The sequence below is a fragment of the Portunus trituberculatus genome, chromosome 39 (genome assembly GCF_017591435.1).
Source record: "Portunus trituberculatus isolate SZX2019 chromosome 39, ASM1759143v1, whole genome shotgun sequence".
NCBI classification, from domain to species: Eukaryota; Metazoa; Arthropoda; class Malacostraca; order Decapoda; family Portunidae; genus Portunus; species Portunus trituberculatus.
The window spans coordinates 3,120,707-3,146,389 of NC_059293.1; the positions used below are offsets into that span (position 1 = coordinate 3,120,707).

Here is a 25,683-nt window from a genome sequence, read left to right on the forward strand (position 1 = left end):
GGCTTGGAGTGAGGAAGAAGAGTCCTGATGGAAATTTTTGCAAGTCTTAGGAGGACATACCACTTACATGTAGAAATTTACTTTATTTGATGTACTGGAAAGGTGAAGGATACTGAGACTAATAACAGGCCTGGGCCAAAAAGGAAGAGTCCAGGAGGAGCAACTGCAACAAATCTAGAGAAATTACCACCTATCCATGGAAATCTGCTTTTGTTGATGGAATGAAGACATTTTATTTGTTTCTAGAGATGTACCGATGTCAAAATTTTGGCTGATTCCGATACCGATACCACCTAATTGGGCCGATACCGATACTACTACTTATAGTGATTACTACACTGGACACCAGGATGAGTTGGTGGACAGCGAGCGTTATCAGATGGGAGGCTTTGTTTTGGGGGATGCTGTAAGTCCTTCTGAGAATGTTTGTGAAATAGGAGCAATTCTAGAAGCTTCTTGAAGCCATTTGCAAAGGTAAATTACTCAGTAATTGCAATGAATATCTTCTCAGTCTTCTGATTCTTGTCACTTATTTTAAATTCTTACTTCTTACTCCTTTAGCGACCATTTGGTCTTCTGCATTTTCATTATTAATTTTATTGACGATATTTTGGCGATCAAAAATATTTTTAAAATTATTAAAATTGTAAAACAGACAAAACATTAGCAAAAGAAACTCATTTTGTTGTGTATGTTTTTCTTTAATTAAATCTGACATCCTCTGATATTAATTCATTAGACATTAGTAGATCAATTCAGAAAAATGAGCTTTCACCTAATCTTTTCAATTAAATAGAAAAAAAGTTTAGTTTATTCTAAATTTCTAGTGTATTGTTATGATCTTAAATAATTAATATGTAACAAATTATACACAATGCACATGATTACAAAACAGAATTGTTACTTTTTTAGTTATGAAATTTTTACATCCTTAGGTTAACACAAGTAACTCTAAAATCAAACTTGCATTAAAATTAATATATGTACATATATAATTCGAGCTTCCACCTATTCCAGTATGATATCTTGGAAAGGGCTAGCACTAGCACTGTTAATTATAAATCAAATAAGAATATGCTGTTATTTACAATAATGCAAAATGCCTAACTATATATATATATATATATATATATATATATATATATATATATATATATATATATATATATATATATATATATACCAAATCATTTTGTTGGAATCTCAATATCTGAAGTTTGACATTCTTAGATTATAGTTAAAAAACATAAGCTTTTCACCTGTGTGAACTTTGTGTGGGTGGAGGAGCAGCGTCTGTCATCTGACTGAGAGACAGTGAGAATGCGTGGTGACTCATGACCGACTGTGTGACAGGATGCCGGAGTTCAGCCTATACGCGTTTCATACACGTCCAATTTAGAGGTTGTGGCTTATTACCACAGAAAACAGTATTCTATGACATACGGTAATCACCACGAAAACTTAATATGCCGTATTATATTAATTTGCTATCATCAATATCTTATATCGAATATATCACTAAGTAGTAAATTCCTTTTAGGTATTGGAAGTATCGGCATAAAATAAGCCGATACCGATACAAAAAAAATGGGCCGATACCGATGCATCGGTACATCTCTATTTGTTTCATTCTTTTAAAGCAAGTCAGACACAGTATAACCACAAAACTACAAAGGGAAAAGAAGTGTGCACAATATGTACCCTCTTAGACTGTCATACTGGATGAAAACACAGTGGCTGAGTAACAAAGCTAATATGAAGACCATAGTCAGCACAGTCCCATTTGCTTGTCTCAGCTCACAGTGGTACTATACCTGCTGCTGCCTGTCATTCTTGGGATTCTTGTTCCATAATGAATGTGTCACAAAGTATAAACTGTAACATTAGGAAGGAGACAAGAGATGCACATAAATACTCACACATGTCACAGTGAAGGGATGCCACTCAAACCTGGACACTTGTGGGCACTGCACCAACACATACTGGAAAAATGCATACAAAACAATAAAACTAGAGCATTAGAGTATTAAATATATAGATATAATTTCTGTTCAATATAGAAGTGCTGGTAAGTATTTACTTTATATAAAACTTGAATAATTTAAAAGATTTTGTTGTAATTATCCTGCAATGACACACTATTGTTTCCTTGTGGATTTGTTACACTGGGACACATTACATTGTACTCCAGGAAAGTATTACATCTGTACTGGCTATCCCTGCACTTAGATCAGGTGTGGATTGTTGTGATGTGTGTGCACACTGCAACTCAAAGTGTGCACCATGAATGCTTGGTAGTGAAACATAATATTACAACAAAATACACACAATACAATATCCAAATGAAGAAATTAGCCAATAACTTTAGAATTCCCCAATAACTTTCCAAAGGAATCTTATAAACCATAAAACCAATCAATATAATTCATCATATAATCAGAGAGAGAGAGAGAGAGAGAGAGAGAGAGAGAGAGAGAGAGAGAGAGAGAGAGAGAGAGAGAGAGAGAGAGAGAGAAAAATTTTTTTTTGCAGGATGAGATACTGGCAAAGGAAAAAAAAAAAAAAAGAAATAAAGTTCACTGGGTTGTCAGTTCCCTTGAATATCATAAGAGTTATCCAAAATTCAGGACAAATGTCTTGACATCTCTCTCTTAAAAAAAGTCAAGTTGTAGGAAGATGGAAATACAGAAACAGGCAGGGAGTTCCAGAGTTTATCAGAGAAAGGTATGAATGATTGAGAAAACTGGTTAACTCTTGTATTAGAGAGATGGACAGAATAGGGGGTGAGAGGATGAAAAAAGACTGTGCAGCGAGACCGTAGGAGGAGGGGGAGGCATGCAGTTATAAAGATCAGTAGAGCAGTTACTGTGAAAATAGTGATAAAAGATAGCAAGCGATGCAACATTCCGGTGGTGAGAAAGAGGCTGAAGACAGTCAGTCAGAGGAGGGGAGTTGATGAGATGAAAAGCTTTTGATTCCACCTTATCTAACAAAACTGTGTGAGTGGAAACCCCTCCCCTCAACCATGCAAAGAGCATGGAGGAAAGGTAGAAGTCAACAGACATAGTTGAAAGAGTTTGGCCAGGCAAGGTGCAAGCACAAAAGCAGTTTCTGAGAACAATATGAGGGACCCCATCAGGTCCATAAGCCTTCCGAGGGTTTAGGCCAGCAAGGGCATGGAAAACATCATTAAGAAGAACTTTAATTGTAGGCATGAAATAGTCAGAGGGAGGAGGAGAGGAGGACAAGCCCAGAATCATCCATGGTTGAGTTGATAGCAAAGATTTGAGAGAAGAATTCAACTTTAGAGACAGAAGAGATGAAGTAGTAAAGTTACTGGAGATATTTTTGGCCAGATGCCAAAAGTTACGAGGGGAGTTGGAGTTCAAAAGATTTTGACATTTTCTACTTTATGAAGGAGTGTTTGGCGAGTTGAAGAACAACAGACTTGGCATGATTCCAGGCAAAAATATAAAGTGCATGAGATTCAGGTGATGGAAGGCTCAAGCACCTTTTGTGGGCAATCTCTCTATAGCACGAGAACAGGCTATGTTAAACCAAGGTTTCATTAAAAGGTTTAGGTTGAGAAAAAGAGTGAGGAATATATGCCTCTATGCCAGACACTATCATCTCTGTTATGTGTTCAGCACAAAGAGATGGATCTCTGACAAGGAAATGGTAGAGATGGTAATCATTCCAGGGAAAACTAGCATAATACCTCTTTAGGTTCCATCTGCTGACTGAGGCAAAATTCAAAAGGCACCTCTGCTTTGGGGGAGCCTGAGGAGGGATTGAAAAAATAGGACAAGATACAGAAATGAGATTGTGATCAGAGCCCAACGAAGAAGAGAGGGTAACAGCATAAGCAGAAGGATTACAGGTAAGGAAAAGATCAAGAAAGTTGGGCATATCTCCAAGACAGTCAGGAATACAAGTAGGGTGTTGTACCAGTTGCTCTAGGTCACGGAGGATAGCAAAGTTGAGGACTAGTTCAACAGAATGGTCAGTGAAGGGAGAGGAAAGCCAAAGCTAGTGGTGAACATTGAAATCTCCAAGGATAGAGATCTCTGTGAAAGGATAGAAGGATAGAATGTACTCCACTTAGGAAGTTAAAGTCAAAGAATTTACTATAATCAAAGGAGTTAGGGAAGAGATAGACAGCACAGATAAATTTAGTTAGAGAGTGACAATGGAGTCAAAGCCAGATGGTGGAAAACTTGGAAGCTTTGAGAGCGTGGGCACAGGAGCAGGTTAAGTCGTTGCACACACAGATGCAACATCCAGCTTTGGAACAAAAATGAGAATAGAAAAAGTAGAAGGGAACAGAACAAGGGATATTGTCAGTTGCCTAAGACAGCTGTGTTTTGGTGAAGAAAAAAAGATGAGGTTTAGTAGAGGAGAGGTGGTGTTACACATATTGAAAATTAGATCTAAGACTGCGAATGTTATTGAAAATTAGATCTAAGACTGCGAATGTTGCAGAAGTTAATGAAGAAAAAGTGTCAAGACATTTTGGGGTCACAACCTGAAGAGCAATCTGAGCTAAGGACATTTCTGGTCTCCTCCCCAGGAGATTCTAAGGCTGGATTAGGAATTGCCATTTTTTTTTTTATTTTGAATGAAGGAAGTGTGTGTAGTAAGTGCATGTAGTTTTGTGAGAAGGAGGAGAGTTGTCTTTAGATGGCAGGCTGTGACCTCCCTCCTGAGTTGTGAGACACCAAGGGAAACATTCAATGAGATCACTACTAGCTTTAATAGGTTCACAGCACTCCCTGAACTGATCTAGACCAGAATAGGTCTATAACAAAACCAGTGCTATTAGGCCTCACTGGGATTCAATTATTGTTTGGTAGGTGTCTACTACCTCCTCCAACCTGTGTGATGTAAATATGCAGGCACAATGATGATCAGAAGTCTTGTAATCTTCAGCACTCACTCCAGTGTTTTATGCACACCCTCAACCTTTCATCCTCTCATCCGCTGGTGGTCTCCTTACAAGACCCTCACAACATTAAGGCTCAAAATTTGGATGAGCTGGGGAATTTTATGTAACCTTGCTGCAATATGTTAGTCCTTCTCACATAAAGAAAAGTTGATTGCAAGCATATCAGAGTCAGTGAGGTTGAGGGAAAAACTTAACACAATAAAGTGAGTGGTATGTTATCTAACCAATTGGCATGACTACACCAGAATCACAAACACTACTGCAATGTTGCATTTCTTGCTATCTTCTACCACTATTTTCATGCCAACAGCTCTTCTGATCTTGTCAACTCCATCCCTCCCTTCCTTCTGTGGCCTTGCTGCACAAGACTTTCTTCTTCCTCTGTCCAACTCTCTAATGCAAGAGTTAATGAGTACTCTTGATCATTCATACCTTTCTCTGGGAAACTCTGGAATCCCCTATCTGCTTCTATATCTCCAACTTCCTATGACTTGACCTCATTTAAGAAGGTTTCAAGACATTTAGTTATCCCTTTCTTTTGGCTAATTTTCTTGGATCTCCATGGGGACTGCAACTCTAAGTTGGCCTGTACTATTAATCTTTGTTGCCCTTGGTCAGCTTTTACCTCTTACCTTATAAAAAAAAAAAAAAAAAAAAAAAAAAAAATATATATATATATATATATATATATATATATATATATATATATATATATATATATATATAAAAACAAAATTTCGCTACAACGAAGGTTTCATTTTACTACCATCTGCTCATTTAACGAACACCAAACTTGCTTTAACAAAGTTTTATCCAGGTAATTTTTTACAAGTTTGAAAGTTCCACTGTATCATGCAAACCGATAGGCTTTTGAAAACATCAGCGCCTCTCGTAGACAACATGTGCACCACTCACTGCCCCTGTTCAAAACAATAACAGCGTCAGCAGCAGATCGTCTTCCTTCGCTCAACTTACCACCAAAACACCCTGCAATGTGGCCTAGCATTGCTAAGAAGACCAGGAAGTCTCTTACTCTCGAAGTGAAGCTGGATATTATTCACAGACACGAGAGAGGCGAGAAAACTAATAGCATTGCTCGCCACCATCTTGACTCCATCTACTGTCTCTACTGTTTTCAAGTCAGCAGACTCTATTACAAACGCTGGTGAGACCGTATCTTCCATGTAAGCTAAAAGAACCACCTGAACTCGTGACTCTACAATGGATAAAATGGAAGGCCTTGTGGAAATGTGGTACATAAGTTTTGTATGTGATACAATGATGCGCCCTTTGTTTACATTCCACAGGTTGCCAGTTAGTGTCTTTCCCATTTCACTCTCCCTCCCTTCATAAATTTAAGAACATCAACATTATAAAGTTACGTACATACATACATTAGTGTACATTATAATGACTTAAATTAAATGCCTAAATGTTTAACTTCATAATTTTTACTTTCATTAAACCTTTCACTGTACTATGATGCACTCTTACTTTGTTTACTCTCAATGGAAGTTCAAGTCAGGAGTTAAACTTGTTACAATTGGTTCGCTTAACGAAGTTTTGCTTAACAAAGGTTTTTTTTAGGAACGTAATTCCTTCGTTAAGCGGGGGTTGCATATATATATATATATATATATATATATATATATATATATATATATATATATATATATATATATATATATATATATATTCTTGTAGGCAGACGAGGTTGAAAGCTATAGAGCATTCTCCTTTGTTTAACTTTTTGTGTACGGTTTCTATGTGCCGTACTGTTTTTCTGTCTTTTTCTCTTAGTTGGTAAAGCAGTTGGCTAAAGGTCAGCGACGTTTCGAGATATCTCTCCATCTTCAGGCTGTGGTTGTGTGAGGCATGTGCGCGTCTTATATATGTTTCCGTTGGGTCAGAGTAGGGAGGTGATGCGCAGCGCTGCGCTGTGATTGGCTGGATTAGTTAGGTGGCTCTGTGTGTCTGGTCTGCGCTGGTTGGCTGCTCGTCGTTTCAGAGTGGGGAGGATTTGTAGGTTCTCTGTTTGAATGTTGATGGATGGCTGCATTATGTTGATATAGATGGCTTCGAGGAAAAATAGTCTTCGGGGGTCGTTTTCTCTGTCTATGATGACGGTGTTGTCCACAAGGTTCTGGCGAGTGATTTGGTTGTGATTTCTTCCATTGTAGTGTTGCTTGATTGCTCCACTGCTAAGGTGACATGTCAGACGATTTTTGCTTGCTTCGGCAAGGAGGGAAGGTTGGAGATCGGGTGAAGTGGTGACTTTCCCTTTCTTTTCAAGCTCTTGAATGTCGTCTAAGAGCATCTCGATCTCAAGGCGTTTGCGATGAGAGCGAGGCTTAGTGAGGAGTGGCATCTCCAACCTTCTCGCAACCCCAATGAATCCCTCAAGAAGCGTGTGAATGCCACCATCACATCCATCAACGCTGGCAGCAACAACCTCAAGCTTCAGAAGATAGTTGGAGAGTTCTCACCAGGCTACGCATACGGCAACGTCAAGACCCACAAGCAGAACAATCCACTCCGCCCTATCATCTCGCAGCTCCCAACGCCCACCTACAACATAGCTAAACGCCTCAACCAGCTCCTGACACCATACGTCCCCAACACCTACTGCATCAACTCATCCACTGATTTCCTCGAGATTCTCCACGACGCTCCACCACAAGCAAACTCCATCATCGCCTCCCTTGACGTGGAGAGCCTTTTCACCAACGTCCCGTCGACAAAACTATTAGCTTCATCCTCAACCGTGTATACCACAGCAGCGACACCACACCACTGGACATGCCGGAGAAACACCTCAAGTCCCTGCTAGAACTCTGCACTAAAGAAGCCCCCTTCATCTCTCCAGACGGCAAGATGTACCAACAAATCGATGGAGTCGCCATGGGTAGCCCACTCGGCGTACTTTTCTCAAATTTCTTCATGGGCACCATCGAATCAGCACTCCTCACCACCGATCGTCCCTCCATATACTGCCGCTACGTGGATGATATTTTCATACGAGTCAGGAATCTACAAGAGCTTCAAAACCTCCGCCAACGTTTCATCAACGCCACTGGACTCAACTTCACCTATGAAGAGTCAAGCAATGGACGCCTCCCCTTCCTGGACATCCTGGTCACTGCCAGCAACTATGGCTTCAAAACAACAGTCTTCACCAAACCCACCAACCAAGGACTCTGCCTCAACGGGACAGCGAATGCCCTAAACGCTACCTAACATCTACCATCAGCGCATACGTGAGGCGAGCCCTCACGCACTGTTCTACATGGGCAGAAACACACCAAGAACTAGAGAGAGTCACCCAAGTTCTTGTCAACAATGGATACTCAAACACTCACGTATCCCAAACCATAAAGAATTACTTAGATAGATGGCACAACCAGCAAGACACACCGAGGGAAGAAGAAAAGATCAAACTATATTACCGAGGATACATGTCCACCGACTACAGAACAGAAGAGAAAGTTATGAAGGACATCATATACAAGAATGTTACACCTACCGACGAAAATACCAGAATCACCCTCACCATCTACTACAAATCAAGAAAAACAAGCCAACTCCTACTCCGCAACCGACCTGCTGACTACAAGACGCCCTTGCAAGAGGATCATGTCATCTACCAACACACCTGCAACAGCAAGGAATGTGGACCTTGCTCATACATTGGGATGACACGAACCACACTTTCAAGACGTCTGACATGTCACCTTAGCAGTGGAGCAATCAAGCAACACTACAATGGAAGAAATCACAACCAAATCACTCGCCAGAACCTTGTGGACAACACCGTCATCCTAGACAGAGAAAACGACCCCCGAAGACTATTTTTCCTCGAAGCCATCTATATCAACATAATGCAGCCATCCATCAACATTCAAACAGAGAACCTACAAATCCTCCCCACTCTGAAACGACGAGCAGCCAACCAGCGCGCAGACCAGACACACAGAGCCACCTAACTAATCCAGCCAATCACAGCGCAGCGCTGCGCATCACCTCCCTACTCTGACCCAACGGAAACATATATAAGACGCGCACATGCCTCACACAACCACAGCCTGAAGATGGAGAGAGATATCTCCGAAACGTCACTGACCTTTAGCCAACTGCTTTACCAACTAAGAGAAAAAGACAGAAAAACAGTACGGCACATAGAAACCGTACACAAAAGTTAAACAAAGGAGAATGCTCTATAGCTTTCAACCTCGTCTGCCTACAAGAAAATATCCTCCCTGGCTATACAAATATATATATATATATATATATATATATATATATATATATATATATATATATATATATATATATATATATATATATATATATATATATATCCAGTAATTTAGTAGATCAGATAAATTTAAGGATGAAGATGAAAGCTGGAAACAGGTAGATAAGTTTCAAGCAGGAGCTGTCACGTATAGGCCTGATGGCTTCTTGCAGCTTCCCTTGTTTTTTCATTTCTTATGTTTTTGGTGTGTGTGTAAATGAGTGGTAGCTTGTCTGGGCCATCTCATATATTGTTGCCCTTATATAGAGATAGACAGTTGTCCTTACCTGGCCAGGAGAGCAGGAGAAACCAGGTTTTCTGAGGGTGATTTGAACCACACTACAAGGATGAAACTCCACCTCTACCACAGTAGCTTCCTTTCTGCGCTGCCACCACCGCACCAGCCAGTCCACTAGCCAGGCTACCAGTGCAACCGTCATCCACACCCATGTCTGCCAGAACAAAAGATACCTAAGATCTATGCACATTAACCCCTTCATTACTGGTATGCATTTCTACCATGAGTTTTGAGTAAACAATTCTATTTACAACAGGAAGGGTCTATGAAGGTCAGAAGATTAATGGCCAGTCTTCACTATTTCAATCCTCCACACAAGTTTCTGAAGCAGTGTAAAAACACCAACTAGTAAGCAGAATTAATGAAACTTTCCTCATGTCGTAATAATGGCATGAATGGAGGGAGACACAGGTGAGGAAAAGAAATAAATTTGAAGACTAATTTTGTGACTTTACAAGATGGTAGCTTAGTACAAGAAGTGTGTCCAAAAGTATAGGAACATATGTAAACTGTGTACAGTGGTACTTCGACATACAAATTTAATTAGTTTCGTGACGATCATTGTATATAAAAAAAAATTGTATATCAAATAAATTTTTCCCATAGAAATTAATGGAAATAAAATTAATTCGTTCTAGTGATACGAATTTACCGCCCCAAAATTAACATGCTTTAGATTTGATATAAGATAAATACAATGTTTATTGTATGCATGATATAAATGTACTTTATTGCTCAAAATAACAACTCAACCTGCAAAACTTGGGACACATTGATAGACGTTCATCACTCAAGACTCGGGGCACATTGATAGTCGTTTAGGCATTTTTGGGCTATATTTTGGCTATTTTCTTCCCGTCTTCTTTGTTTGTGAGCTGGCAACATTCATCAGGAGTAAACATATGCTATACGTCACTGTGTCACCAACTCCCACAATGGATGGTGGTAGCGACAGTGATTTCACGGTGTCCGATTCCGCCATCTCTCCTGCGCGCCTTACTTCTACACCTAGGGTCTCTCGCCATGTAGCGGGGAGACAACATTTGAATAAGAGTGGTATCAGGACAGGCCACAGAGAGAGAGAGAGAGAGAGAGAGAGAGAGAGAGAGAGAGAGAGAGAGAGAGAGAGAGAGAGAGAGAGAGAGAGAGAGAGAGAGAGAGAGAGAGAGAGAGAGAGAGAGGGGGGCAAGAGAGGGGGGATAAAGAAATTTTCATTGGTCAAAATCTAGATGCTTGAAAAAATTGCTGACATAATTTTTTTTTTGCCAATATACATATGCAATGAGAAAAAAAAAAAAAAAAAAAATTCCTGTGGTTTGGTCTATATGCAGCTGCCACTCTGAAAACTTGGAAGTGTTTTGTTTGCAAAATATAATGACATAATTAAACATACAAAGCACTAAACATTTTGAGTTAACCAAAATGATAAAAGTATCTCACAATGCTTATAACACTAGTGGCACTCAGCCATTTATATCACCACAGCACAGAAAGTGTACAGTCTAACACTTACTGCAGTGAGTGTCCTTGGTCAATGTAACACTGGTTTACATGAACTCAGACAAGAAAAGTGAGAAAAATTGGAGTCTAATTTTGTGTTTTAGCATTGCAGAAATACTAGCAATGACCTAGTACAGGAATAGTGTACAGATGTTATTGATACTGAACGGGGGAAATCTGGTCTGCCATTAAAAGGTAAGTGTGCAGGTCAGACTTCTGAGACTGTGTTTAGATAATGATGAAGCTTCTGAGACCATGTTTAGATGACAACATAACTTTTGACCAAATCTACATGAAAATGGAGCTTCTGAGACCATGTTTAGATGATCATGAAGGCAATGTTCATTGTAGGAATTGTTTCAATGAGGAGCAAGGTCCATGATGGCAGTCAATTACACAATGCCACATGTTTCATCACTTACCACTGAATGTACAGATCCAAACTTTGGCAAGTGATGGCAAATCTTTCTCTTTATATAGAATTTCTTCATCCATGTTCTCGCTGGTGTCTCAAATCTCTGATCTGAAATATGACATTGATATACTAGCAATCTCGCAGGCAAGCTCAATCACTTAAAAGATCACAACACCAGAAATGCAAGCAATTAAGTGTACTCATATAAATAAAAGTTACTAGTTATGGAATTCCACTCTTGTTCCATAGATCAGCTGAAGACTTGACTCATGAATATGAGGACAACGACCCAGTAAACAAATTGACACGCATCACATTTTACTGGCAATAAATCATGTTTCTAACTTCCTTTAGAAACCAAAGTTTTGCTCTGCACTAATCTAACACACAGTTTAAAAGAGTTTAGGGGATTTCCTTGAGACTCCACTTTAATATCCCTCTCAGAGTCCCCATTACTCCTCAATAAGTTCCTTCTCTATTAATTTGCTACTGGGGAAAAAAGTCTTCTTTCTCTGGTGTGGAATAAGATAAACAAATAGTTAAGCTCTCCTTTTCTGTCATATACTTCAGCACCATCCTCTCACTTTCATGTGCAATTTTTTTACAACCCTTATCATGATCAATGCTAACAAATCATACTTCTCACGTCACTGCCATGTGTTACTTCCAAGTGACTCAGCTGTCTCAGCAGCTATGCTTTGCCTCCTGCCTCACTCCATAATAAGCACAAATAAAATATTCATATTTGAACTGAATTTCACTTATCATCATTCAGCTCATGCTGCACATACTTCTCAGGCAGTTCATTGCCATTACTTCAAACTTGCATTTGAATATTTATTCCACATTTGTGTCTCACTTCCATGTGCCACAGCCATCCTGTATTGCCTCATTGTTTATTTATGGTAATTTTCCTTTAATAATACTAGCTGCCTCTCTTTTCTACAGTAATCAATACTATCTATCATGGGAAAAGAAAAAAAATATGATGAGCTGCAAGAAACCATCAGGCCCATACATGGAAGTCCATGCCTTAAACACCTAACATTCTTATCCATGAATATATCTAATATTTTCTAAAGTTCTCTAGTGACTCAGCACTGACTCCTTCATTACTGAGTCTGTTCCCATCATCCACTATTCCATTTTAAAACTAATCTCTTTTTACAAGTGATTAAATTACTTGCATCTTTCAAACAAGACATACCTTTGTCTAAGATGTTGGATGACACTGCTGGCCCCTGGTTCCCAAATATCACTCTGTTTTGTGGCAAGGTGAGGCCCGTGTCTCCATAGCCACTGCTGTACTCTGAAAAATCCACTCTTGGCAGAGGCTCTGCAAACCCATAACTTTCTTCATAGCTGGGTTCTGGGAAGCCATACTCCTCAGGCTCTGGGAAACTGTACTCCTCAGGCTCTGGGTAGCTGTCAATGATTTCAGAGTCTAGGAAGCTGTACTTTTCTTCTGGTTCAGCATGCTTGGCTGGTGTACTGTCCTGCCTTGCAATACCCTGGAGGGCTGGGCTTTGCACCAGAGGCTGGGCTTCATTACTGCTGGGTTCAGGAAATCCTGCTGGGTAGGATTCCAATTAATCAATATCCATCAGTAATCACTTAGCATATGATCATGCACTCAAATAACCTGAAAACCTTTGCTTACCATGAAAGCTAGCCCATTGACTAATAAAACACATCCAAGGCTATAATGAAGGATTTGAAATGTTAACAATGAAAACTGCTATTCATCATTACAGAAATGGTGGCAAAGCAAAAATTTGCTGAAGTAAAAGTTATCCAAACTTGAAATGCAAAGTAGTTAAACTGTTAGCAATCCTTCATCATGCAATACCTGAAGTCATGGTGCTTACTGTCTTGTGGAGGATTGCAATGTCAGTGCCAAAAGAATCAAACATTACATTGTAAACTCAGACAAAGTATTCAGTGTTACTATTTTACTGTATTCTATTGACTTCCTAAAAACCAAACACTAAGAAAAGAAAACTATTGTCACTGTACAGCTTCATTCACATATATTGTAGTATTTAGTAATTATTGTATAAAAACAATTAGTAATTTTGAAAATAAAATAATAACTAAAACTAAAGAAAACAATAAGAAGAAAGTATCCAAGATATTTGCTTGGAATGTCTGGATAGAGAGAGGTGGAGGTTCTTCTGTTGTAGCTGCCACCTGGATGGATACTTTCAAACTGCAGTGAGACTTCTGAGATAAATGGACACACACACAGGATAATAATCTGTCATGAGTGTTTTAAAGTGAACCACCTTAAGATTTCAAGACAAAGAATTTTCAGATTCCAAGGTAATTTTTTTTCCTCACTTTGAGTTACTCGTAAACTAGCACTATAACCCACGTCCGTCGCATCACACTCGGCGTTCTGTGTCATGCATCCACTCTGACACAAAAGGGAAATGTATACATGTGGATACTGAGCCTCAAACATTTAAGTCTTAGCAAGGATGTCTGATCAACTACACTACACTCACAACAGTATTAGAGGAAAACTAAGAACACAACAAACATTTAGGTCTTGACAAGACTGTTTGATTAGCTACACTGCACTAACTACAATAATAAAGGAAAAAGAGAAACTAATAAGACTAGAACAAGAAAAACCACTGTATAGAGTAAACATCTGCAAAACAGAGGAATTTTCCATTAAAAAGAAGAATGGTTATGAATGCTAATATTATGACCAGTGGCTTCTGGCAAGTTTCTCAACGTCTCACTAAAGACTGTATTCTTAACTCTCCTCTGCACTGCAGCTCCACTACTTTTAAATGATTGTACTTGTAGTGACATGTTTAAATTTCAATGGTGTTTCAGCAGTTCCAGTGATAGATTAACAAGATTTCTTTATCACTGGCAAAGGAGATCTAATAACACTAGAACAAGAAGAGGTACTGCATATAGTAAACATCTACAAAATAGATGAATTTTCCATTAAAAAGGAGAAACATTATGAATGCCAATATAATGACCAGTGGCTTCTCACAAAGGTTTCCTCAATGCCTCACTGAAGACTGGCAAGGGAAATGCTATAGAGAACTTGATTATTCATATTCATCTGTGGCATTTGGCAATAGTTGTGGTGAGAAAATGTTTTAGAAGATGGTGATCAGAGAAAAAGTTTCAGAAAAAAAAAAAAAAAAGAAATGGAAAATGGAATTTTTTTTCCTAGGAAATAAAATACTGTCCACGGTAGCATGTTCTTTTTGGAACCACTGTATACACTTCCATACAGAGGGATGGTGGTGTCCAACAAGTCTGAGAACTTATTGTTCCAACTCTCACAAATGTTGCTGGTATGGGAGTTGCAGTGTAATGTTGCCTCATGTACATTCCAGAAAGCACGGGGGTACATCGGGGGGTACATCACACACCCTGATGCCCTCAGAATTCTATAGCTGCCTGAGATGTAGGTTGTGTCAATATAATCCACCAATTCAGTAGCTTCAGTAGGAGTATCAGTCTTGAGGTGCTTCATGCCTTCTTTCATTTCCTGAGTGGGTAGAAAGGTGAGTCCATCCAACATGCTGTACAACTCCCAGAACTCCAAATCTGAGTGGTGATGCTCTATTAGACCAAACTGTTGAATCTTAATCCAGGTAATCTGTGTAAGGTGGTAGAAGCATCCCTTGGCCTCCACTTCTCTACTAAAGCTGGCACTAACTGCACACAAAACATCTTCAAAGTCTGTCACAACTGTCTGTACGTGAATGTTCATTCCAAACCGTGTGATATAGTCCACGATGACATCAAACAACTCTGAGTACACAACACTGTCTTATTCTGCAGCAGAGTATAGACACAGGAGACATGTAGAGTCTTAAATGGAACTCTAAGCACATACACCTCAGTAAACTGTGCATGTGCCACCTTAAAGTTACTGTCCATATAGATCAGGGGTGGGCAAACTTTTCAGTGCTATGGCCACATTATAAAAAAATCAGTCTTATAGGGCCACATACTATCTTAACCCAAAATCATGAATATTTAAAATACAAAATAAAAGGCTTCTAAAGAAGAATCCATTCTCACACATGTGCACATTTATGGGGAAAAAAATTTAATGCACACAATACTATTTGGTGTTGCTTTTTAACTTCCTCTTTCAAATTTACTAACATTTGTCGGAGGATAGCACCATGTTATGGTCCTGAATTGTGAATCCACTAGTGGAGGGGTGTGGATCACTAATCCCTACACTTTTGCTAGATTCCATATTTTCACCATTAATAAGCCTCTTTGGTGCCATTATAAATTTCTAAAGGAAAAACTACTGACAGAACACAGAAGAATGTTGTTTTCCTCAAGACTGTGGCAAGACTAGGGATGTGCTCCAAAATTCTGTATACTGGAATACCAGTACTTTGCTCAGTATTGTCAGTAATAATGGTATCAGAATGAGACAACGGTAGCAGTGGGGAGGAAAATGCCAGAGCTTTGTTTATAACCATGTGGGTGGCCATTTGATTACCAGATATTTTCACCACTAATAAGCCTTTGGTGTTAATGCAAGTTTATAAATGAAAAACTACAAACAGAACACAAGAAAATGTTATTCTGAAGACCCCAGCAACACAAATGGCAGAGGGGAGAAGGGAGAAGCCAGAAAGCCTTTGCTTAAAACCATGTGTGTGAATGTTCAACTATCAAGTATTTTTTCGAGTAATAAATTGAACTTTTGCGTTTGAGTACTGAAAAGTTTAACTATTAAGATGTTTGAGTACTGAGTCTCCACTGTAGATGGTCTCTGCAGCTGCCAGATGGTGCAAGTCCTCTTGTGTACCAAATGATTGCCTCTGTCCCATTGTTGTAAAGTAGGAACTGTTGAGGGTTGGATCCCAATGTATCCTTCCACTCATATGGCAAAGTGAAGCAGTGCAAGTATTTGGGCATTGGTGGGGTGCGTCTGTGATATCTGAGGGATCACTTGGTGTTCTCCTCATGCAGAAAATGCTTCTGCACAGCATGGTCTTGATTGACAACTGCCTAAGCAAAGATTAAGAGTGGTTTGTCTAGGGAGCTGGCTGCCTGCTGCCTCATAGTCATGACACTTCATGTATGTCACATTGATATGGTCAGCAGGGTGATTGTAAGGTAGGCCTGGCTCTGAATTATTCAAGTCAGGCACAGTGCTTAGACTTCCTCTACAATCTTTACTCCCTTTCTAAGAACATTTCCACCAGATTTTTTTCTTCCATGTACATGACCGTGTGTACATATATTCCTCAAAACAAATCTTGTTGCTCTGCCCTTGTTACTCTGCATGATGTCCAAGCTGCTAGTTGAGTGTGTAGCTGTGCTGAACCTTGTTTTTTGGATGAGTTAGCCTCAAAAACTGAAATTGAAGCTAACTATTCACCTAAATCAAGCTCTCATCCTGTTAGGTGAAACTCTGAAACAATAACCAAATCTAGTTAAATTTTGGTTGAGGAAATCTCAGAAACAAACTGAAGCATTCAGCTACTCATCTGAAGTAGTCTGAAATTATGGGCAATCTCCCCCCAAACAAACTATAGCATTCATTATTTTTGTTACTCTTTTTCCTGTTACTTTGTTTCTTGTTACATTTTTTTCCAAATTACTTTTTTCAGGCACTTCGTCTTCACACTTACATATCTTCATTGTTAGAGTGACGTACAATTATCTTTGCTATTAGAGTGGTTTTCTTTACAAATAGAGTGGCATACACTTATCTTCACCATTAGAGTGTTGTACACTTAGGTAAACTTATATATTTACATCAACAGCTCATTTCCAGATGAAATGACAATTTCATAACTAAACACATTGTCTCTTTGTGTCTGTCAGTGACTAAAATTCAATCCCACCTTGTGTGCAAGTCGATGCGCCGTTTCCCTATTTCTCCCTGCGGTAACCATCGTGACACCCCACTTCTCTAAGACCTTGAGAAATAACTAAGAAGAGAAACATTGCGTGGGGAGGAAGGGCGGGAGTGTGTGTAAAAGGAACGGGTAAGTGAAACAATATATTTTAGTTATAAAAATGTCATTTATTTGACATAATACTTGTTCCTTCTACTATAGGAAGATGACCACACTTAGGTGGTGGGACAATGCCAAATAGGGGGTTGATCACAGGTGAAAATGTCCACAAAGATTCGTGACTCTTACCAGGCATGTGTGGAAGTCATGTAGGGAAGAATGGTGGGCAGTGCCGTCGTAGCGTCTCCCAATAGATCCGTGTCATGACCCTTAAACTGGTTTGGAACGATGGAGGGTGGTCTTGGCTACAAAGTCAGGAAGATAAAGATAGCACCATGTTGTGGTCCTGAATTGTGACCTGAGCAGATAGAACCTGAATTTCCCCAATTCTCTTGGCCGTCACCAGAGCCACGAGAAAGTGTCTTCTGGGTGAAGAGCTGGAGAGAAAACTGGTCTACTAACTCGAAGGGAGAGCAGACAAGGCACCATAAGATGACATCCCTATTCCATGGGAGCACTGTGTGCACTGGTATGTGTACCCTCTGACTGCAGGCATGAATGACCTCCTGTAAGACTGGTTCAGAAGAGAGATCAAAACCTTTTAGGCATAACACACTGTCAAGCACAGCTTTGTATCCTTTCACTGCCCAGAGTGAAAGATGACCATCCTGGTGCAAGTGCAGGAGGACATCAGCAATTTTTTTTTTTTTTTTTTTTTTTTTTGTGTGTGTTATGGCCTATAGCTCCTGTAGGCATACTTGAATAGTATATGTGGGAAGTACTGTTAAGCTTCTGTCCATTAGTGGTGCAGGCAATTTTATTTATAGTGCTACCCATATTAGGGCCCATATCACCACCTAAGTGCATCTTGGGTGTAACCACCTAGAAATTGGGCATCATGGTGACATGTAGGTAACTTTAAACCACTCAACAAATGGCATAGCTTCAAAGTGGTATGTGGTGCGATTCAAACTTATGTGTGGACGTCTGTCCAATCCCACGCTCACCACCTTATCCACTATGCCACCGCCTCCCCATTGGCACCAGTGTCAAAGCAGTGTGTCCCTCCTGTCAACATCACAGATGGTAACACTTCCACTTATACTGGTAGTTCACAACGGTTGAACGCCATCAAGATCCCACCAGGAACTTTGCTGGACAGTATCCACAAGGTCAGCTGAAGCATGTGGAAACCAGTGTGGAAGCAAAGGAAGTGAGACTGCCACAGAAGGTTGTTCATGCCAGGAGAAGGCAGGCTTTGTTGATGGTTGCCTGTAGCAGATACAAAAACCATTCCTTGGATGGTCAGAACAGTGCAATGCGGATGATGGTCTTATCCGGAAAACTGGAGCTTGGAGAGAAGCTGCCTGATTGCCAGAAACAGTGGAAAAGCATATAGATAGATCCATGTGATCCCAAGGGAAGAGAAAGGCATCTGTTGCAATGGCCATGGGATCTGGGAATGGAGACAAATGCAGGGAGCCTGAAGTTCTGGCTGATGGTGAACAGATCCACAAGAGGCATCCCTCCAAAGTTGCCACAGGGCTAGGCATACATCCTGGTGAAGAGTCCACTCTGTGAAAATGACCTGTGACTTCTGGCTGAAGGAATCTGCCATCACATTGTGAGATTCACTGATGAATTGAGGTGTGAGAACAATAGCTCTGTCCTCCATCCAATGCAATGTCTGCTGTGCCTTATCGTTAACCCCTTCAATACGGTGACGCCTATGTAGGCGTCATGAAGCCCCAGTAGCAAATACGGTGACGCCTACGTAGGCGTCATATTTCTTTTCTGAACTTTCTTCAGTTCAGTTGTCCCGTATAGTGTGTTGGATACCAACTACACACGCCGTATGCTGTCTTTGAAATCCTAGTGCTCCTCCCACCATCCTTGTCTCCACCAATCACTAAAGATAAGCTATATGTGTCCAACCTTGTGTCTAAAATTACCCAATGGCATAGACTGTTCCCATCTCTCTCTCTCTCTCTCTCCATTCCCTCCCTCCCCATCTCCGTTTCCTCCCTCCATCTCCCTCTCCTTCTCGAATGATGTTACATGCGTCCCGCCTTGTAACATTCGTGAAAACACACACACACACACACAAATACAAAAATAACAAATTTTCTAATCTCTCTCTCTCTCTCCTCCCTTCGTTTCCCTCTCCCTTCCCTCCCTCCCCCTCTTCCTCTCGAAAGATAAGCTACATGCGTCCCGCTTGTGTCTAAAATATTAGCAAATGTCACTCTCTCTCTCTCTCTCTTTTTCTCCGAAGAGAGAAGCATCCACTTTCCTCTTCGAAGGCAATATAGTGACTAAAAAATAGCAGCATAATACACAAAGACGACAAGTATGACAAGCTTGCACGAGTTTCCGCGCGGGCGCGGCACTACCACCCCTATATCATACAGTCGGGCTTTTTTAACATCCAGCGCGAAGGGGTTAAGCGTCAAAGAATGACTGCCCCCATAGAGAGAGAGATACACCAGAGCCATGTTGTTGTCTGCAAATACTCCCACCATCTTGCCCTGGAGGATGTGTTGAAAGTGTAGTAGAGTGAGCTGAACTGTTCGTAGTTCCAGAACACTGACGTGAAGAGCTGTTTCATCTTCGGATTACAGTCTGCCTGTGGTGTAATGCAGGAGGGAGTGGCCCCAACCTTGAGTGGAAGCATCTGCGTAAAGCAGAAAATCGATGCCGGGTCCTGGAGATCCTTGCTGGTTGGATTGGATTCTATTGTCCATCACTGTAGGTCTGCAAGGTTGTTGAGACTCCAGCTGATCCAGATTGAGTTGTCTTGCGTCGAGCTATACCACTGAGAGTGAAGATAAAACTGCAGGCTCTGAATGCATAACTGAGTCCCTGGAACCAGGTGAAAGAGGGAAGTCAAGTGACCAGTAACGTTAGCCACTCTTTGGAATTCAGGAGTCATGAATCCATGAAAGCTTGTAGATGAGAGAGAAGATTGTCCACCTGAGTCCATGTCAGAAAAGCCTTCAAAAGAGGAGTACAAAAGTTGACTCCCAAGTATGTATACAAGTTCCTGGGCCAGTCATAAGCAAGATTTGTTGTAATTGATGCAGATCCCTAAGTGGACACAGTTGAAGCAGAACTTGGGTCGTCGAGTCGAGGGCCTCTTGGTAAGACGAAGCTAGAAGCCAATTATCCAGATAATGTAGGATGCAGATGCTCCGCCTGTGTAATACTGCAGAAACAGGTGCCATAATCCTGTTGGGCCAAGAACCTCACTTATAGCCACACCTGGGTCTCGGGCTGAAGGAAACGACAAAGAGGCAGGCCTCACGCTTTCCCTCATTTTGGTCTGCGGCCGTTTAGTGGTGGTGGACTAGACGTCCACCACAGTGGCACACTTACCTGACCTTACATTCAATGGTTTGTGTTCCAGGGTACCTCCCCGTGCCCCCTCGGCTAGGAGTGCCTCTTGAACTCTGCTACGTGCCATGGGCTTTGGGGAGATTGGTCTAGAGCTAGCTAGACACTGCCTGAGGCAACAAACTTCCTGGAAGCTTAGCAAGATTAGAAAGACAAGAGTGTACTTGAGAAGCGATCATATCAAAGCATGGACTGCAGTGGAGAGTTGAGGGTAAACATAGTGGTAAGTTGACCCTCCAAAGGCAGTACCTGGCCTGCCTGGGAGACTAAATCCTGAGGGGTGATGGAACCGACCAAAGACAGCTAGTCCACCTGTATCGTCCCGTGGGGCGTGTCACCAGCCCTAATCCTGCTTCCTGAAGCGCCAACACTACCCTGACGTTTAGGACGGGCATATCTTGTACGGCGCCGCTCCAACATAGCCTGATAAATCCTGGCTGAATCCACAGCCATGACATCCCAGCTTGCACATTCCTCACCCTTGAAGTAATAATACAGGAACCATAACATGCAATACATACGGTATCAGGATCATGGAAGATGTTAGGAAGAACCCTGCTGCATTCTTGACATACACACTCATCCTTTTGGAGGTACAAGAAGAGAAGGCAGAGTACACATTGGAGTCCCCACTCCTCCGGGCCGCGGGCCAGCGTTAATAACATAACATCGTCTGTTGCAAGGAATATTCGAGGAGGAAGTTGTGGTGTGGGTTAAAGTTTGGAGGACGGCTCCTTCAAGCCCATCCAATCACCGTGCTGGAAAAAATAAAACAACAACGGCGACTGTGCTGCCATCTGTTAAGAGCGGGACTAGCACTTTCATAGAAAACGTTTTGTAATGAACCACACTACTACTGCTACTATTACTACTAGTACTACTACTACTACCACTACTACTTCCACCACGCTAATCCGGCCCAGGTGTGGAACTACCTGAGAACAGCTGGGCTATGTGCGGCTCGGCCCGGGGATTCCACGCACTACGCCGATCCCCTTCTATGCCAGGCCAGGTGCAGTGACCTGACCCTAGCTGGATGGTGTGAGGTCACGGGCCGGATATTCAGCCGAGGACTCCCCAGGCAGCACCGAAACTCCGGGACATACGCACCGCTCGACTCATCTCCGCTCGTTAGTGTATACAATAATTAACAGCAGTAATGAACATTTCTGGTTTACCTCTCCATCCGTGTCTTGGTTAGTCAGAGAATACTACAGTTTTCAGGAGTAACTTATGAAGATTTCTCCGATGCTTCCCTCACCGACTATTTTTCCCTGCATTCTCTCGTGGTTATGAACTTATAAGGCAAATAAAACAAGTTTATATATATATATATATATATATATATATATATATATATATATATATATATATATATATATATATATATATATGCGTTTTCTTGCTTTTACCACAAAGATAACTGCTGTGGCTTGCTTTGTTGTTGTTGGTGTTAAGGCAGCGAAGATCTATGGATCCTTATGAGCCCTGGGATAGTCCTGTGGGGGTAACACAGGCGTGGTAGCTGGCCGGTCTTCCTCAAGAAGGCACAGGTATGACGAAGGACAGCAGGTTGCAGTGAGGGGTGGACATGGACGCTAGAGGTCGACAGGAGGGTGGGTAGGTGGAATGTTGTGATGGCCAGGGCGGAGAGCTGTGGGCGTGGTGCAGTGTGGTGGGTGTGGAGGCGTGGACAGTGGAGCAGGAAATGTTCGATGGTCTCTGAGGTAGTCCTACACCAAGGACAGAAAGGGTCACGAGACAGACGTAGGCAGTGCAAGTGAACACTGGGCGTGGTGTGGCCCAGGCGGAGGCGGGCAATGGCTGCTGTAGCTTGCGTTCCTTCCCGTGACTGACTGACTGTTTGAATGATTCAAACAGTCAGGCGTTACAAGAAACGGCGCTCGTCCTCCCCCGCTGATAGACTCCCCATCCCTCTCCCCTTTACTATCCGCGACCCGCGCGCCATCTGTTAAGGTCTTCACTCCCTAATCAATTCCTCCAGCCCTCCCATTGAACCCGTATATCCTCCCTAGAATCCTTGGTCTGTTAGGTGACTTGTGCCTTCCCCCAGTACGTCACTCTCAGCAGATGGTGAAGAAGCCTCGTGAAAAGATATCTTGACAATAACCACCGACAACGGAAGCAGAACATGAAGAGCAGTGCGATGCTGCGATGAGTGTCAGTAGAGAAGTGGGGTGTCAAGATGGCTACCACAGGGAGGATTAGGGAAACAGTACATCGACTTGCGCATGAGAGGAGGGGGGGGGGGTGATTTTTAGTTACTGCGGGTTCACACTTGCGCCTGTAGAGCTTCCGACTCAAAATCGGTGCCTAGCGATTGAAGAAAGCAGTCGCAAAACAAGACCAATATGTTGGTCTTGTTAGTCGATTGAGACTTTATTTACGCCGTGATGTCACAGAGTAAGCTTTGTAAATGTGGTGTCGATGTAGAGAGATGTTAGAGTTGGTGAAGAACCCCAGAAATAAATTATACAGTAAAAAAAGTTTGCGCAAATCGTCGTTCGACGAAATAGCTGCCACTCTACAAGAACTGATTCCCTAAATGCAGGGTGTTGTTGGAGGTGAGGATTGAAGACTCGTCAGGATTTAATTTGATCGCAAGTGTGCATAGTCTTTTTTAAATTAGTGTGGGGTAGACACTTTTTTATTTTTCTACTTAGCCAGGGACGTATTCACGGGGATTTTCTTTACTGTTGACTCTTCCGGTACGCTAAAAGAAGTGCAACCACAGCTTCAGCATCGTCACTGGAGGAAGACATGTTGGCGGTTAGCGGTTTGTTTACACTCACCTCCTGCCAAGGCGCTGACTAGTCGATACTTTCCAGTCGCTATGTGTAATACTTTCCGACTTGAAGGGATGAGTCAGAAACTCCAAATATGTAAAATTTCAGTCGCAAGTTGGCACATGTGAACCCGCGTTTACAGACGGACACAAGAAAACAATGCGTTCATTGCTTACAGTAGAAAGATATGTGAAATAAACTATTTTTTCTTGTAGATTTTGACCTGTTTTGAATGAATCTACACTTCGTTTCCGTCGCTAATAGGTACTTTTTTTTTTTATTACTCTCTCGCCTCCTTCCCTTACGAATCGCTGCCACAGCTGCTCACCATTGGCTACACGCTACGCTATTTTAACTTACCTATTTAACCAAAGATATCCTAACCCTAACTTAACCTAACCTAACCTAACATAGCTAACCTAATCTAAAGTTACTAACCTTGCCTAACCTAATCTAGCTAACATAAGCTAGTTGAGGCGACACGCACCACTGATATGTCTTCCTCAGAACAAAATTAACTTTAACACAATTAACCGGATATAACCAAAGCAAACCAGCCTAACCTGACTAGCAATGGTAAGAAATTAATATAAAGTCATTATTTTATTTCTTTTCGTAAAATCTGGCGATACTATGGATGCAATCGAGGCAACACCCTGCCCAGGGAGACATCACATGTTCCTTTACTTAGACTGATTCAAGTGGAGTCGCTTGGGAAAAAAAAAAAAAAAAAAAAAAAAAACGCTTCCCTTCACAAACCGCTCTGATTGGCTAGATTTAATATGTATTATTTTCATTGGTCAGTGGCTGCATGCTCAAATAAAAGAACCAATAACCGTCATTCATTTCACGCGTGCGCCAATAATGAGACAATACGTACACACGAACGACACTCACAAGTCATAACGACGTTTCTCAGTGCCCACTGCCCGACACCGGCAGTCCATCACACAGGCAGGTGTCACTCGCTCTCCCTAAAAAAGGTATATCTTTAAACATTTTAATCAACTTTATAAACAATTTGCGACAGGTATGAATGGATCCGAATTACTCAGAATAAAAAAAAAAAAAAAAAAAACGAAAGTTCTTTAAGATGAGAAGGGTAACAAAAGTCATGGTGGTGTTGGTGTAAGAGTATAATAATAGCTACTTACATTTTTCTTCACTATTAGAGTGGCGTACACTTTATTTCACTATAAGAGTGGCTTGTACTTATCTTCACTATTAGAGTGGCGTACACTTATCTTCACTATCAGAATGGGTTACGCCTATCTTGACTATTAGAGGGACGTACACTTATCTTCACTATTAGAGTAAGGAAAAAAGACACTACGGCATTCAATATTTTTGTTACTCTTTTTTCCTGCTATTTCTATTTTCTTGTTACTTTGTTTCATGTTACTTTTGTTTTTCGTTACTTTTTTTTGTGTTACTTTTCGTCCTACAGTCTCAGAATACAGGCCAGGACTATATTCTGAAATACTCCTGTGACACACCCACGCTACTTACAAAAGCCTCTAGCTGGGGTGACAAGTGTTCATAGGGTATTGTTACGGGTCCAGCAACAGAATGGCAAAATACCAACATTAATCAACAAGCTAAATGCTTAAGAACATAGTTAAATATCTTTTTTGGTCTTTGAAAATAATTGTAAGAGAGCAAAATGTTAAGCGGCCCTCACACGATCAATTTTTCCATCAATTCATTGACGTCAATAAAATTGACGAAATCACTGTGCCCTCACACGGTCAATGATTTTGCTTCAATTTTTAGTTCAGTTCATAACTTCGAGATGAAAGCATCTGTGGCTTTGGGGATAGTGCTTGCTCTGGACACTCCAGAGCGTAAAAAGAGGAGCAAATGGGTGAAAAAATGGTATCGCTTTTTTTTCACACATGATTACGATGACGACTCTCACTCACTGCTGGAAAAACACAACAAATTAATGATCAATATATTGACGCTCTGCCCTCACACGATCAATTTTATTGAAGACCCATCAATAAATATCAAAGGAGCTTTGATCTGTCAATGAATTGATTCAATGAAATTGTTTCAA

At 41.1% G+C, this 25,683-nt stretch overlaps 1 protein-coding gene across 5 annotated transcripts in view; it reads right to left on the reverse strand.

The window, feature by feature from the left end:
- Nucleotides 1-25,683, reverse strand: part of LOC123515519 (NADPH oxidase 4-like) — a 162,144-nt gene that overhangs the window by 67,850 nt on the left and 68,611 nt on the right. For 4 of the 5 annotated variants that reach the window (XM_045274206.1, XM_045274209.1, XM_045274204.1 and 1 more), the window contains 4 exons: nt 12,660-13,025; nt 11,460-11,560; nt 9,527-9,691; nt 1,920-1,982 (listed from right to left, as the gene is read on the reverse strand). In XM_045274206.1, the coding sequence (XP_045130141.1) occupies nt 1,920-1,982; nt 9,527-9,691; nt 11,460-11,560; nt 12,660-13,025 (695 nt within the window). The remainder of the gene's footprint in view (nt 1-1,919; nt 1,983-9,526; nt 9,692-11,459; nt 11,561-12,659; nt 13,026-25,683) is intronic. The other variant, XM_045274207.1, reaches the window with a different exon arrangement.